This window comes from Sorex fumeus, unplaced genomic scaffold, assembly GCF_029834395.1.
Source record: "Sorex fumeus unplaced genomic scaffold, SorFum_2.1 ptg000008l, whole genome shotgun sequence".
Taxonomy (NCBI): domain Eukaryota; kingdom Metazoa; phylum Chordata; class Mammalia; order Eulipotyphla; family Soricidae; genus Sorex; species Sorex fumeus.
In genome coordinates, this window is record NW_026606065.1 from 49,208,067 (window position 1) to 49,224,682 (window position 16,616).

The 16,616-nt window shown below is 51.2% G+C and overlaps 2 protein-coding genes across 2 annotated transcripts in view; both read left to right on the forward strand.

The window, feature by feature from the left end:
- OBI1 (ORC ubiquitin ligase 1) overlaps positions 1–3,028 on the forward strand; it is a 41,668-nt gene extending 38,640 nt beyond the window's left edge. The window contains exon 6 of the mRNA XM_056109659.1: positions 334–3,028. Within this exon, the coding sequence (XP_055965634.1) occupies positions 334–1,843 (1,510 nt within the window). The 3' untranslated portion in view covers positions 1,844–3,028. The remainder of the gene's footprint in view (positions 1–333) is intronic.
- A 10,214-nt stretch (positions 3,029–13,242) lies between these two features.
- POU4F1 (POU class 4 homeobox 1) lies at positions 13,243–15,773 on the forward strand. The gene is made up of 2 exons (XM_056109870.1): positions 13,243–13,658; positions 14,396–15,773. The coding sequence occupies exons 1-2, from the start codon at positions 13,536–13,538 to the stop codon at positions 15,551–15,553; spliced, it is 1,281 nt and encodes a 426-aa protein (XP_055965845.1). The 5' UTR covers positions 13,243–13,535; the 3' UTR covers positions 15,554–15,773.
- The last annotated feature ends 843 nt before the right edge of the window (positions 15,774–16,616 follow it).

Sequence of the window (16,616 nt, forward strand, 5' to 3'; positions counted from 1 at the left end):
GTTTTAGGGGGTAACTCCTCCTGCATATAAGAGCTGGAGTGAGAGATCTAGCCTTTTGAAGAGAAATCATTAGCAAGTGTCTGCATTTTTTTCCTACTAGTCTGGTTTGACCACAAAAATATCCCATTAGATCTTTTACTTTATTATCATATGTTTATTTCCTCCCAGGGAAACCCTATGTTGAACATAAAACATCTGGCCTGGTTTTTGTTTAATGTCGTAAAGTGTCACTGCTGTGTGGAAGAATGGAATGAGACCATTTTCTCTCAGACTTTCAGAGGGAAAGGAAGAAGCTTGGACTGTCATTTTCAACTTTCCTTCTGTTTTTTGCAGGTTTGGAAGGTTCACAGTTGCTGCTCTTCAGTCCAAAGTAGAACAATATGAACGTGAAACCAATCGCCTCAAGAAAGCCCTAGAACGAAGTGATAAGTATATAGAAGAACTGGAATCTCAAATTGTACAGCTAAAAAGTTCCAGTGAGGAGAAGGAAGCCCTGAGTTCCATTTGCCAGAGAGTACTCTCCACAGAAGGGACAGGAAGCAAAGGCAGTGAGGAGGATCTGGCAGTAAATCACCAAGGTGATGGGGCCAGAAAGCAGCTTGGCTCATCCGCCTCAAGTTCTCACCTAACGAAGCCTTCTAGCAGTTCTGCCAGGCAAGAAACCACCAGTAAAACAGAACCTAATTGTTCTGCAAACAAAGACCTTTACCAAAAACAGGTGGAGATAATGTTGAATGTGACAGACACAAGTATGGATACTTACTTGGAAAGGGAATGGAATAATAAGCCCAGTGACTGTGAACCCTACAAAGATGAAGAGCTGTATGACCTTCCAGCTCCTTGTACTCCTTTGTCCCTTAGTTGCCTTCAACTCAGTACTCCAGAAAACAGAGAGAATGCTGTGAGCAAAGCAGGAGGCTCCAAAAAGCACTCCAACCACCTAAGAAAACTGGTGTTTGATGATTTTTGTGATTCTCCAAATGCTAGTACTAAAGATTCTTCCGAAGATGACAGAAGTGAAAATGAAAAGAAATCAGAGTGTTTTACTTCCCCAAAGACTTTTTGGGACTGTTGTACGACAAGCTATGCCCAAAGCTTGGATTTTGAAAGTTTAGAGGGAAACACAATAGCCAATTCTGTTGGAGAAATCTCTAAACTGAGTGAAAAGTCAGGCTCATGCTTGTCCAAGAGGTTGAATTCTATTCGCTCTTTTGAAATGAATCGGACAAGAACGTCCAGTGAAGCATCAATGGATGCGGCTTACCTGGACAAAATCTCTGAGTTGGATTCAATGATGTCAGAGTCAGACAATAGCAAGAGCCCTTGTAATAACGGTTTTAAGTCAGTGGATTTGGATGGGTTATCAAAGTCATCTCAAAGCAGCGAGTTTCTTGAGGAGCCAGATAAGTTGGAAGAAAGAACTAAGTCAAACCTTTCCAAAGGTTCTCTAACTGCTGATCAATTGGAAAATGGAAATGAATGGAAGTCCACTTCGTTTTTCCTCCTCTCCCCATCTGACCAGGAAATGAATGAAGATTTTTCACTCCATCCCAGTTCTAACTCAGGAACTAACGAAATCAAACCCCCAAGCTGTTTGTTTCAGACTGAGTTTTCCCAGGGTGTTTTGTTAAGCAGTTCACATCGGCTATTTGAAGATCAGAGGTTTGGGTCATCTTTGTTTAAGATGTCCTCGGAGATGCATGGTCTTCATAACCATCTTCAGTCTCCCTGGTCCACTTCCTTTGTGCCTGAGAAGAGAAATAAAAATGTGAATCAATCAACAAAAAGAAAAATCCAGAGCAGCCTTTCCAATGCCAGCCCATCTAAAGCAACTAAAAGTTGACTCAGTAGAAAGGTGCCATTTCAGTTTATGTCCTAAAAGGAATATGTTATTAAAGTTATTTTTCCCCTCATGAAAGTTCTCTACAATTTTGAATTTCGAGTTGACAATATAGTAAGTCTTGTCGAGTCAAAAGGGCAGATGAGTCTAAGCCCATAATACATTTGTTCATTTGAGGAATTTGTTCTTTCTGATTTTATTTGGGGATCTATTTAACCGAAAAAGTAGGGAAAGGGTTTCATTATTTACAATGTATATTTTATGTATGTGGTTTGGGGCCAATTTTGTTTTCTTGGACCTTGATTTAACTGTTTAATACGATGGCCTGTTAATAAGCCTCAGTTGTCTTCAGACCTGGATTTCTTAAACTTTTTTGTGTTTTATACACACTGCACATAAGACACTTGAGTTTTTCTAAAGCTTTTCCTTGGATGGAAACTTTTGCCTTCCTCTTTTTATTTATATTCAATTATGGTCTTTTATATAAGGCCATAATAGAGAAATAGCACTCTAACTGTAGTCCAATATTCATTGACTTCTTTTAAGAAAGGTTTTTCATGTATATGTTTTCACTTTTAACTTTGTGTTGTCCTGCTAGTCTGCTTTTTGTGAAAATGTTCTGCTAGTCTGAAAGAATGCATTTTCAGTGTGAAAATATTTGTTTTTATGTCAGGTAGTGTTTATTTCTCATCTTTGTGTGTGTGTATGTTGAAAGTCAGAAATGGAGCCAACTTGGGGGAAAAGGCATGGAAGAGTTTGGTGTAGCAGAGCCTATACTTGTTTGATTCATCATTCCAGATATACAGCTACAGAAGCACTCATTGCCAAGTCCTTGATCCGCTTACATCCCAGGGAAATTTTTTTCAGGTGATGAAGTTTTTGTTTGCATGTTACAGTTCTTCGTGAAGCTCTGTATGCATGGTAGCATTCTTGCTTGCACTGGTTTTCTTAAGAAAACGAAGTTTCAGTTGGCTAATAGAATATCTTTTATGTAGGATTTTAAAAAGTGTTCATGAATGTTGAGAAGGGGTGAGAATAGGTGAGGTAAGCACAATTTTTAATTTAGGCTCTGGAAAAGTCTGTTATTCTAAACATGTTTGGTATGCCTACATAGGCCTTTAAAACTGGTTTGTATGCTAATGACTTGTTTATCTAATGTGCACTGAACATTTTACATTAATACTGCATGGTTTTCTATGTGAATTGAATAAAGGATGTCATAAGCACTATAATCCTTCTTGTTGTCCTGATGTTGTCTCAGATATTTTGTTTTTAAAAAACAGTAAAACTTCGCTTATGTTTCGTTTTTGATTCTTCTAACACAGGGGTTGACAACTTGTAACCCATCGATCAGATCTAACCAGTACCTGTTTTTGTGAAAGGCCTGTGAACTAAAAATGTTTTTTTAGAGCTTGAATGTAATTTTTTTTTAAAACAAATAATGTTTTGTAACCTGGGAAAATGGTATGAAATCCAGATTTCAGTGGTTCAAATAAAATCTTTTAAGTTATCTGTAGCCACTTTTGCTCTGCAATAGCAATTGAATAGTTGTGATAAGATCAGATGACCCACAAAGTTTAAAATACCTACTGTGTGGGCTTTTACAGAAAAATTGCTGGCCCCGGTTATAATAGCCTATCAGGAACCAATGAAACTATAAAATTAGAACATCACTCTGATGACTTAGAGAATCATGGCCTCCATTTTTAGAAGTAATTAGAATCCCCATTCTCCAAATATATATAAAGCATAACTGGGGTTTGATCATATGTGGTTTCCAACAGCTGCATTATTTTATCTTTCTAATATGGTAAAGCTAATAAATACTTTGAGATGTTAGCAGTCGAAATATCTTTGATAATGTGATTATAAAAATTAAAAATTCTATTAAATGGGGGCCAGGGATATGGCTCAGTAGTAGACAATTTGCCTTAACTGTGTGAGGTTCTGGGTTTAATTGCTGACCTTTGAGGGCTCCTGAGCACTGCTAGATACCAAACCTCCCCACTACCTCCCCCCAACCCCACCCCGCCCCTGAAAAAAACAATTACCATTAAATATAAAAATCTTAATTTTTTTTGAGTAATAACATGAGTAGTAAGCTTGGGGATAAAACAAACTTGAATTCTGTCTGAAATGCTTGTCTACCAAGAACGTGTCTGTTTCTTAAATATATCCTGACACTACTGTGGAAATCTGGAGTTTGTAAATTTGATTTGCTAATGCCTCTGTGGACTGGATCATTGCCCAGCCACTTGAGAAAACACAGTCCCATCTTCCCCAAAACCTTTCCTTTATTAATGTGATCAAATCAGTATTCTACTGAAGGAAAATCTACTGGATATTTTTTAAATTGGGGTAGGGGATGGGGGCTTGAGAAACACCTGGCAGTACCCAGGGGTTACTTCTGGCTCTGCACTCTAGAATTAGTCCTGGCAGTGCTTGGGGGAACGTATGGGATGTCAAGGATTGAACCCGAAGTTTCACCCTACCAGCTGTACTATCTCTCCAGCCCAGGGATTTTGTTTTAATCACACATTTTCATGTGTATGCTTACTCATAATCCACCAAGACCAGTCCGTTCTTTTACATTTTAATATTTATGCCAAAAGCAAAAATACCTTTTATTTCAGCTATTTCTTAACCCGCATCTCATCCTCTTTCAAACTTTGAAAGCCAAGAAATGTTTTTTCCTGGTTTACAAATAAGTTGAGGGTTGGTAATGGCTGGCCAGAGTCTTGCAACTGGATCTCTGATCTAGGGCTTGTATTCCATTTTAGGCAAAAGAATGAATGAATTTGAAATTCCTACGGATTCTTTTTTTTAAAGCAGGAAGCATGCTGATTTTGGAGTATTGGCATGCTTCTTTTCAAATTGTATTTGATTTCTACTTAAGTTCCTGGGTCTAGTTTAACTATGGAGAAGCAGCCCAGTTATAGGAACTATGTATGCCATTGTGTGGGGGGGGGAGGGGAAATGTGTGCCATTTTTGGAATAGATTCCACTGGAGGCTAGAAAACACTAAAGAAGATTAGTGCCCTACTGATGCTCTACTGATAAAGCGAGCTCTTAATCACTTCTCACCTTTATAAAACAGCAGCAGTTTATTTTTCTTCTTTAATTAATGAAATGGCTAAGGGAATGTGACATGCCACTAGGCTTTGTGGGTTTTTTCTTTTTTCTTTCTTTTTTGAGCCACAACTTGTGGTGCACAGGGCTTTCTACTGGCTGGCCCTGTGCTCAGATTACTCACTGTCATACTGGGATGGAACTGGAACCTGCCAAGGCTAGTTCCTTAACTAACCCCTGTATCATTAGTTCTCCAGTTCTGGTGTTCATCCTTTAATTTTCAAATTCTTCATTCAACAATGACAAGTCCTTTTTCTGATTTTAATGAATGATCAGAAAAACTATTTCATACAGCCTTTTTTTTTCTTTAATTTCTGGCATCTGCCTTGGTTTGAAACCAAGTTGCCACTGAACCAAAGAACATTGATGGTGAACCCTATGATGTTACAGGAACTTTTTCTATGTACTAGAATGGTCTAAATTTTTTAAACCCCGCCCCCCCTTTTTTTAACCTTTGAATGATAGTTGTAGAAAACATCAAATTGAGATTAACAACTCTATGGACTGTGGCCTATTAGAAGGGTTTCCCAAAGCTTAGTTCCTATTTGTGCGAGTCCAACAACACAATCTTTGCCTAGCACCATGTAACTCGATCCCTTTAATAATACTTGGCAGAGAGAAAACCTTTTAAGCAATGATCTCAGAGTGCATAGTGAACATTTATTGCCTAATTCTCGGAACCCCACTCAGAGTGAGGAAGCATCTATTAAGATGCAGATTTCTTTTAAAAACCCATCTGGAGCTTAGGCTATAAGGATGTCTTCTGTTTTTTAAGATAGTGAAGAACACCTTGAACTGAAGCCCCTCTTCTATGTGTCTTAACAATGAACCCATCCTCAGTAATAAATGCTAGTTGGGTTACCCAAATACGGAGAAATATGTGTCTTGTATCAATAACTTGGTAGCCTGAAGAATGCAGGCTCCAGGGAGCATGGTTTTGATCTGGGCGAGGAAAACCAAGTTATACTCTAATTTGAATATTAAAGCATTGGTAGGGAGAAAAGTTACCAAGCTGGGACCTGAGAGATAGTGCGGCGAATAAGGTGCTTTGCCTTGCTTGGGGCCAACTCTGATTCTATCCTCAGCACCACCAGGAGCGATCCCTGAGCACAGAGCCAGGAGTTAATCTTGAGCATCTCCGGGTATGCTCCCCAACATAAGAAAAGTAACTATTTTGAGGATGACTCAAAGAGCAGAGAGAAAACCAGGCGCTTCCCGGAAGTGGCATTTGGGCCGGGTTTTTAAGGATGAGTAAGTTCAGTGCAGCGTGTCTTCTTGCGCTTTCGCTCTGATTCAGTCCAGGCGCTGATTTCGCTGGCGTCTCGTCTCGGGAGAGGTGCTGGAAGTATCTCTTCTCTAATGTCCGCGCCCCAGATAGAAGAAAAAAAAAAGTTCCTGCCCTGCTCATCTAAGCTTGCAACTCTGGCAACTTTGGCTCCGTCAGCCTCCTCTCTCTGGGCGTCCTTGGGGACCGCGGTAGGCCCGTCCTTGCAGCTTAGGCCGGCGGTCTGATGGCGAGACAGTGACTCCCTGGGCGCTGGAAGGCTCAGGAGGTGGCAGGGCTGGCCCATCATCAGCCCATTAAGCCGAGGCTTGGCGCTGGCAGGGCCGCAAGGGGCGACCTCGTCTCACTCTGAGGTCAGCTTTGTGCTGGGGCGGGATTGTGAAGTCTGACCGGGTCTCCTGGCGCCCCGCCCCCCTGCATCCCCCTGATCCGATCCCTGCGAACCCAGTGTACCCAAATTCCGGAAGGCTGTGCCACTCCCCAACCCCAGCCAGCCCGAAGTTCCCGGCGCTTTTTATTTGGGGGGGGGGGGGGGGGGGTGGAGAGGAAGGGTACTCTCTGGGAGTCTAGCCCAGACACCACCCCCAAGAAACGGCCCCGTACGACGCTTTCCTTCCATTCCACTCAGACAGGCGAAACCTGGCGAAGGAACACGCGAAACCAACAAAAGAGTTTTCCTTTCCACCTTAACCTTGCACACAATCCTTTAACAAATTAATTAATCCTAATGAATTAACACTTCATTTATTTAAACGCGCTACAGTCCATGAATTAAATTTTCATGCAGTGATTAAAGGCTGTTAAAATATGCATGATTTCGTTAAAATTTTATAATAAATCAGGGCAATGTGTTACATGACAAGGCAACTATTTCCCAGTCCCTCGCAAGGGGCTTTGATTTGTGCAGGCAGCGAGGAGGAGGGGCGGCTGGCTGCGGCGCCGGCGTTCTCGGGAGTCGGGCGACAGGACCCAGCTCGTCACTCCCGCGTCCCCGACGCGCGGCTGCTGCGGGGGGGATCCGGCCCGGGCCCAGCCGAGCGGCGCCGGCACCGGGGGACACGCCCGCCCTGCGCTCCGGGGAAGGGGGCGGGGGGAGGCCTCTGCGGTCCCTGGAACACCCGCTTAGCTGCTGCCAAACCCCCGCGCCGGGAGCGGGGTCCGGGCGGCCGGTGGGCGGCTCTCCCTGGCAAAGGAAGGCGGTGCAACTTGCGTCTGGTCGAGCGGGGTCCCGGGGGCGCGCGTCCTTTGGAAAATGGGGTTTGTTCCTAGTGGGTTTTAATGCCTCGGGACCACGGAGACCTTCTCTGACCCGCGCACTTTTGCAGCCTCTGCGGGGACGGGTTCGGGGCGAGTGAGGTCTCTACCTGGAGCCCAAAGGACTTGGGTGCGGGGAGGGAGCATGGGGGGCCGCCACGCTTAAAGCTGGCCAGAGGTAGGTGATCTTAAACCCACACAGGGATTAGTGGAGGGGGATGGAGACAGGGATGTCAACACACTCTGCGACCAGATGCGTTACTGACAATGAGCTTCACTGAGCTCCATCACTCAGGTCCCAGGGGAGGGGTTCTGCCTCCCGGGAGAGATCTCCACTGAAGTTGCATTTGAAGGAAAAGAAGGAAGGAAGGAAGGAAGGAAGGAAGGAAGGAAGGAAGGAAGGAAGGAAGGAAGGAAGGGAGGGAGGGAGGGAGGGAGGGAGGGAGGGAGGGAGGGAGGGAGGGAGGGAGGGAGGGGAGGAGGAGGAGGAGGAGGAGGAGGAGGAGGAGGAGGAGGAGAAGGAGAAGGAGAAGGAGAAGGAGAAGGAGAAGGAGAAGGAGAAGGGAAGGAGAAGGGAGGGAGGAAGGAAGGAGAAGGAGAAGAAGAAGAAGAAGAAGAAGAAGAAGAAGAAGAAGAAGAAGAAGAAGAAGAAGAAGAAGAAGAAGAAGAGAAGGAAGGAAGGAAGGAAGGAAGGGGGAGGGAGGGAGGGAGGAAGGAAGGAAGGAAGGAAGGAAGGAAGGAAGGAAGGACTAGAACCATGGGTTTATTCGAAAACTCCATCTGGGATCTGAGTGCTAGTAACATCAAGTTAGGCATTTGCCTTGCAAGAGGCCAAAAGAGGCCAACCTGGGTTAGATCCTGGCACCACAAATGGCCCCTTGAGCACTGCCAATAGTAATCCCTGACACCAACGGGGAAGGGAGGAGGAAAGAAGGAAGGAAGGAAGGAAGGAAGAAAGGGAGGGAGGGAGGGAGGGAGGGAGGAAGGAAGGGAGGGAAGGAGGGATGGAAGAAGGGAAGGAAGGAGGGAAGGAATGAGGGAAGGAAGGAGGGAGGGAAGGAGGGAAGGAAGGAGGGAGGGAAGGAAGGAGGGAGGGAAGGAGGGAAGGAAGGAGGGAGGGAAGGAGGGAAGGAAGGAGGGAGGGAAGGAGGGAAGGAAGGAGGGAGGGAAGGAGGGAAGGAAGGAGGGAGGAAGGAGGGAAGGAAGGAGGGAAGGAGGGGGGAAGGAAGGAAGGGAAGAAAGAAGGAAGGAGAGAAGGAAGAGAGGGAGGGAGGAAGGGAGAGAGGGAGGGAGGGAGGGAGGGAGGAAGGAAGGAAGGAAGGAAGGAAGGAAGGAAGGAAGGAAGGAAGGAAGGAAGGCATTCTCCTGGATGCCCAGCTGGAGTCCATTCTGCATGCGGAGCTGAGTCTAGTCTTATAGGAAATCACACAGGCTTCAATAATTCAGAAACCCCAGGCCTATGGGGCTGAGGCAGGTCAGGCGGGCAGGTGCGCAGTCGCGGTGCAGCACTTCCAGAAGATATCGTGGCTCTGGCTAGAGAGGGGTCTCCAGACTGGGGAAGGGAGGTGTGCGCTGGGTCCTGGGAGCAGGTGCTGGGCTGGGTCCTGGGAGCAGTGGGGTGCCTGACCACTTCCCTGGAGTGGGCAGGGGGTGGGGAGGCATCAAGGTCTCTGAGCTGCCCTGCGATGGTGGCCCCCCTCTGGTCCGCAGCCTCAGCACCTCTCCTGGGAGGGATGCGGGAGGGGGAGTGCTGGGAGCCTCAGGCCCTGCGAAGTGAAAGTTATGCCTGGAGCTCAGCGAGAGAGCTGGAGTGCGTGGCTCTCTTGAGAATATCCTCATCCTCTCCTGCTGTACCCGGGCACCTGCCCCCTTCGCCCACCCTAGCACAGTCAGAACGTGCTCAACTCGGAGCTCAACCCACTGGCACTGCTGTGCAGGGAACTAGGTCAAGTTTGCAAACTGGGCAACTGTTGGCTCAAGTCCAAAGTCTTGGCAGAATAGCTTGGGCTTTCCCCAGCCCCCCCTACCCCCACCCCAAGCCAGAGCCCCAGGTCCCCCAAAGTCAGATCTTCAGGTTTGGACTTGGAGCCCCAGACCCTCTGTCCCATGTGCAAACAACCTTGCCGTGATGAAGTGGACATTTCCCAGGGCCAAATCCTCAAGTCGGTCAGATAACTGGAATTCAGTCCTGGAGGGATGAGTGGGGGATGAATGGGGAGAGGTTGGGGAGTCGCTGCTATGTCCAGGGCTCCCTTCTGCCCCTTGGCAAGGAGCTCTGAAGCACCAAGCTGGCAGCAGCTGGCACGTGCACTTCTCCATACAGGGGCGGAGAGGTCCGGGGTCCGGGTTAAAGACCTTATAGGGCCAGCCTTGCAGTGTACCTCTCTCCCAGGTTCTTCCACTGCCAAATGCCTGCTCGCTGGGCTCAGGGAAGAGGAGCTGCCAGGGGAAATGTGAAGCGGGCCTGCCAAAGGAGGAGGAGAAAATTAATTAATGAGGAAAAGAAATGTGTCTCTGATCCAGATGATAGACTCCTAGTCCCTGGGGACAGAAATTCCTTGGAAATCAATAGCTATGCATTCATTATCCCCCTCTTGATAAAATGCAAAGCTCTGGGCTGGGCGATGGGGTGTGGAGGGGAGGAGAATCTTTGGTCATTAAACAAGAAGGGGGGGAGAACCAGCCCAGGGATCTGTGCCAAAGCTCAGACCCCATGTGGGCATCATTATCACAGGCAGGGGCCAACTAGTTACTGCACTTGCCAAACGGGGAAAACAAAGCAGTGACATATCTGCACTGAGCCCAGCGGCCACCTTCTTTCCATTCTTCCCCCAGGAAGGCTTGATGAGGCCCAAGGCCTGGCCCATCTGCCCCAGTGACCCTGGCTTTGGCCCCGAAGACTGTGGCCCAGCTGGAAGGTGTCAGGATAAGTCCCTAGGATTCGCCTCCAACCGCCCCCCCCCCCCCCCATAGTTCTATACAATGCCCTTCCCTGGCACCTGTCAGCCCTGGCCCCAGACCTCTTCATCTGAGGCTGCTCCACTCACAGAGGCTGCCCCCTAGAGGACAAGGACCTCCCTATGCCCCAGTTCACACCTCACTTTCTCTGCAGGGTGTCCGAACCTGGCCTAGCCTGAATGTTCCTCAGAAGCATTACAGGTGGAAAATAAAAGAAGGATCAATAAAAAAATCAGCCCCTGGAAAAATAAATGTCTGGGTTCCAGATAAGCAGATCGTCTGGATCCCACGCGCCGCTGCAGCTCACTGGGATCCTTTCTGCTTTCCCCTATTCCTCCTGGTTTACTTTCTTCGGCGTTTCCTCCGTGGGTCCTGCCCTCGCCGACACACAAGTATTTACATGGAAAGCATCGATGCTCCGTGACAAGCGCCCGCAGCTCCGCGGTGCTCAGCGATAAACCCTAAATAAACTGGCACTCCGTGGGCTGTGGGCTGAACGGAGCGTGGGAGCTCCAGTACGCACCATTTCAGCCCAGGTCAAAGGCCAGGCCACACCCCGGGGTGGGCGGGTGTCCGGGGGTGCAAAGAGTTGGCAACTCCGAGAGGCAACCCAAAGAAGAGTGAACTCCGACTTTAGGCCACTGGGTGTTTCCCCTCTCTCCGCTCAAACATCCCCTCCAACCCTCACTCCTTTCCGCGCAGGGTTTATGGTGCCCTCCCAGTTGTGAAGGGTAAGCGTAAACTGAAGCTGAACTTCGGGGACTCGGGGGCTTACATCGCAGTCTGGGTGCACGTGTCCCCGAGCACGGGTTATTTGCCTTCACTCCCTCCCTCACTCCTCCCCTCCCCCCGGGAACCGCGGCGCCGGGTGTCAGGAAGGATTAGGTTAAGCCTGGGCCTCCGTAGGCAGCCTCCCGCCGCACCCCCTCGCGCCCCCGACCCCCCGCGGGCCTGCTAGCGGAGCATTCCCTGTAGAGATAAAGTTGCATTTAGCACTCCCGGGGGTCCGCATAATGGATGGGAACGCGGCTCCTGCTCGCACCAGCGGGTGAATGAACATCCTTCTTACTCCCCTCTCGGCCTGCGAGGGGAGGGGGCCGGCTGGAGCAAAAAGGCAAAGAAAGAAAAAGCCTTGGTGACGCCTGTGGGCTCTTCTTAGAATCCGAGTGGAGGAAAGGGGCTGATGCACAGCGCAGGTGTTTCTCCAAAGAAAAACCAAAATGCTGGAGAACGCAAATTTAGATTTATTCCGGTATGATCAGCTCTGCGTGAAAACACAGACCCTCCTTGGTGTGGGCGATACCAGAAAGGAAGATTTATCTGATATCTGCCTCCCAAGTGCTGCCCCTTGCTGCTCTCCAGCACTCTTGCTGCAGATGTGATAACATCTGGGCTGTTATCACCCTAGGCAAGCGCTGCGTCCGTGGGGACTCGGCACTTGAACTGTGTGATTCCTCACCTCGAGAAGCCTTGATCTGCCCCTTACAGACGGGCCATTTAACAGTTCGGCTAATTAAGTTATTCTTTGTAGATTTTGATTTCACAATAATAAAAAAATTAAGAGCGAGACAGTTCTAGGGTTTTGAGTTACTGTCTTAACCCCTGGGCTCGATCCTGGCCCCTGATCACGAGAACAAAAGACACAGAAATGAGAAGCAAAGAAGCCAGAATCGGGGACAGGAAATGAAAGTTCTTTTCTCAACATCTTAATTCCCTTTTCTCTGAAGTGATGTCCTTTACTTGGAGTTTCCAGTATAAAGCGTGTGTGCGCGCGCGCGTGTGCGCGTGTGCGCGCGCTACAGGAAGAGAGGAAAGGAAACTAAGGACACCCTGTTAACTATTTTTCCCTTTTGATTACTAGGAGCCTCAGATCACCAGAGCTCGTTTGAAATGTGGGTTTGTACACGGTTAAAGGAGACAAACAATAAGAGAAACGCACAATTTCATTTCAACAGCCCGAGTAGAAAGCCAAACGTTCCTTGTGGCTCCTAAGTGGCTGTCACTGTCGATGCCTGACACAGTTACCGTCACCAAAACAACAACAACAAAGTATACGGAGGAAATTAAATTATATGGGAATCAATAGAGCCTGCCTACTTCAAACAAATGCCTGTCACCGCGATTATTCTCCAGGAACCTATTTATAAACCTTGAAAGCAACAGCTCCTTCCAGCAAAAAGACAGCGCCTTCCTTCAGTGTTTCTGTGCTGTTATTTATACTGCATACAGAGGAATGCGCGGGCATAATTTAACATACAAATGCCCAGCTGTATACATTCTCTAACTGCTTGTTAGACATCTCAGAGTGGAGGTGTGCCTAAGTAATGCGCATAATTTCAGGGCTGCCGGCGGGGAGGCTGGGGGCTTGGGGAAAGCACGGAGGGAAGTCACTCAGAGGGTCTGCGTGCTTCTAGTCTTTCTCACCCCCTTAAAAGGTGTCTACCCTCAAACAATACCTGGCCCCTTTTGATCTGTCTAAAACCCACGGTGAGGGGGGAAAAAAAGGTGAGGCGTGCATTGCGCATGCCCAGGCAGCTACAGGTGCATCACCTGCGCTGTCCAGGCTGGTGGTCACTATAAGAGCGGCTCCCACGCGCCAGCGGCGGCGGCCCAGGGAGCGCGCGCGCACGCCCAGGCTCGGCGCCGCGGAGAGGGAGGGCGCGCATCAGACAGACGGAGACAGCTGATGCCTGTCGGCGCGGCCGAGCCGCAAGCTCTCGCGAGAGCTCCCTGGACCGGCCGCGAGAAGTGGGGCTCAGGTGTAAGAGGAGTGCATCCCGTCGGCGCGCGGGGCTAGAGCTCTCGGAGAAGTGGGATCGCGAGGCCGGCGCGCGGCGCTCTGCGCGGTCAAAGGGAGCGCCGGGCGGCCGCGGCGGCAGCGGGGGCAGCGGCAGCAGCGGTAGCAGCAGCAGCGGCGGCAGCAGCATCCCGCTGAGCGGCCGCCGCCTCCGCCTCGCCGCCAGCCACCGCGGCTGCGAGCCTCCTCCGGAGGGAGGCCGAGGGAGCCGGCGTGCGCACTTTCGCGCGGACTTTCGGAGTGTTTGTGGATTTACATGCCAAGCCTTCAAGATGATGTCCATGAACAGCAAGCAGCCTCACTTTGCCATGCATCCCACCCTCCCTGAGCACAAGTACCCGTCGCTGCATTCCAGCTCCGAGGCCATCCGGCGGGCCTGCCTGCCCACGCCGCCGGTAAGCGCTCCCCACGCCCGCGGCCCCGGGCCCGTGCGCCTACCCCCCTCCCCGTCTCCGAGACGCTGCATGTCGGGCGCTCATGTGTGCACCAGGTCCCGGTGCGGGGCTTTGCGGGCAGGGATTTTTGGAGGAAATCCCGCGGCGAGGCACATTTGGTCCAGTGGCGCCTAAGACCGTGTTCCTGTCGCCTCTCGCCTCGGTTATCGGGCGCCTGCGTTCAGAGCGGGGAGCGCTGGGGCCAAGACTCTCGACTTCCTTACACTTTCTCTGTTAATTTCCTGCCTCGGAAAGGTGGTCTCTGTGCGTGATCGGGTGCGTGACACGGGTCCCCCCAGCTGCGAGTTACATTTCTGCATTTCTTCTTCTTTCCCCCCTTCTATTTATTTGTTTTTGTCTCCCACGCCCGTTCCCGGAATGTGTTCCTGTGCGCCCCTCTTGTCCCTGCATCGGTCCTCCTCGCCCCAATCCGACCCTGCTCGTCTGCCCCCCTCGCCTTGTCCCCGATGTGTCCCCCCATCCTGTCTCTCCCGGCCTCAACTGTCCTCCGCCCCGGTGGTTGTTATTTTTCGGTCTCTTTGTGTTTTGCCCTTTGCTTGTTGTGCTTTCCGGCTTGTGTGTGCTTTGGTTTCGTGTCTCTGCCCTTTTTTGTGTTTGTTTTTGTTTTTTTCTTTTTTGGTTCCGTGGTTTTTGTTTCGTTTCGTTTTGTGTTTTGGTTTGGTTTGTGTCGCCTGCAGCTGCAGAGCAACCTCTTCGCCAGCCTCGACGAAACGCTGCTGGCGCGGGCCGAGGCGCTGGCGGCCGTGGACATCGCCGTGTCCCAGGGCAAGAGCCACCCGTTCAAGCCGGACGCCACGTACCACACGATGAACAGCGTGCCCTGCACGTCCACGTCCACCGTGCCGCTGGCGCACCACCACCACCACCACCACCACCACCAGGCGCTCGAGCCCGGCGACCTGCTGGACCACATCTCGTCGCCCTCACTCGCGCTCATGGCAGGCGCGGGCGCGGCGGGCGCGGCGGGCGGCGGCGGCGGCGCCCACGACGGCCCGGGGGGCGGCGGCGGCCCCGGGGCCGGCGGCGGCCCCGGCGGGGGCGGCCCCGGGGGCGGCGGCGGCGGCGGCGGCGGCGGCCCGGGGGGCGGCGGCCCGGGCGGCGGCGGCCCGGGCGGCGGGCTGCTGGGCGGCTCGGCGCACCCGCACCCGCACATGCACGGCCTGGGCCACCTGTCGCACCCGGCGGCGGCGGCCGCTATGAACATGCCGTCGGGGCTGCCGCACCCGGGGCTGGTGGCGGCGGCGGCGCACCACGGCGCGGCGGCGGCGGCGGCGGCGGCGGCGGCCGGGCAGGTGGCGGCGGCGTCGGCGGCGGCGGCCGTGGTGGGCGCCGCGGGCCTGGCGTCCATCTGCGACTCGGACACGGACCCGCGCGAGCTCGAGGCGTTCGCCGAGCGCTTCAAGCAGCGGCGCATCAAGCTGGGCGTGACGCAGGCCGACGTGGGCTCGGCGCTGGCCAACCTCAAGATCCCGGGCGTGGGCTCGCTCAGCCAGAGCACCATCTGCAGGTTCGAGTCGCTCACGCTCTCGCACAACAACATGATCGCGCTCAAGCCCATCCTGCAGGCGTGGCTCGAGGAGGCCGAGGGCGCGCAGCGCGAGAAAATGAACAAGCCCGAGCTCTTCAACGGCGGCGAGAAGAAGCGCAAGCGGACTTCCATCGCGGCGCCCGAGAAGCGCTCCCTCGAGGCCTACTTCGCCGTGCAGCCCCGGCCCTCGTCCGAGAAGATCGCCGCCATCGCCGAGAAACTGGACCTCAAAAAGAACGTGGTGCGGGTGTGGTTTTGCAACCAGAGACAGAAGCAGAAACGGATGAAGTTCTCGGCCACTTACTGAAGGGCGTGGGAGGGGCCGCGCGGGCGGGGCAGAGCCGAGGTCTCCGGGGGGCCCAGGTGGGGGCATTTCCCGGGCCCTGAGTTTGGAGTTTGGAGTGTGTTTGTTATCCTGCTTGCATCTGGGGACCCTCACCTGAGAGCTCTCCTTCGCCACCCCGCCCTCCTCTCCTGGGCGCTTACCTGCCCTCAACCCGCGAGGTTGGGCGTGGACACCTGGGTGTTTGGCTGGGGGCAGAAGGGGGAACCTCGGGGTGAGCGGGGAGTGGGGAGAAAGAAATCTGAGACTGGAGCAGGGGGTTGGATGGCTCTAGGGGTTAGGGTGGGGGGTGGGGGTGGGACTCGGAAAGGGTATGGGAATGGACTGTTTTTGACCAGAGACACTTAACACAATCTCCTGGGGACCAAGGAACTATGTACAAAAACAAACCTACCAACCACCAAAACACAAACAAATAAAGACAAACTGAAACAAAAGAGAACAAAAGCCAAGAAAAAAAATAATGCTTTAGAAATTTAACTCCGGGGAGCCGTTTATTCTGCAGCTTCATTTCCCCCTAAGGAAAAGAAAAAGAGCACCACCGCCCAACCTTACACACACACACACACACACACACACACACACACACACACACACACACACACGATCTGAGTAAAAAACAAACAGGAAAACCAAATGAACCCGACAGAGGAATTCTGGGTAACGAAGCCAGTGTTCTGTGTATCTAATTTAATTTTCCTTCCCAGTCAACCTCCACCCCATCCATGACTTATTCCTTTTCTTCCAAAGTGACTCCCCTTGCTAGCTCTTCTTTGCCAGAAAATGAGTTGGGACACAGCTGAAAGGAACTGGAAAAGGTGGGGTGGGGGATGACGGGGTAGTCGCTTCTCTAGGTGGAGTCCAAGTTTTTCCTTAACCAGGCCAGATTCCCTTAACCTGGTGCAGGTCAGATGATGTTTAGAAGAGAGACAAGCCTTGGAGCTGTCTGAAAGACCGGATTTCGGGACTCCAACATATTTCCCCCCTAAGAGAATGACCAGGATTTTAACAGGGTTTTTTTTGTTAT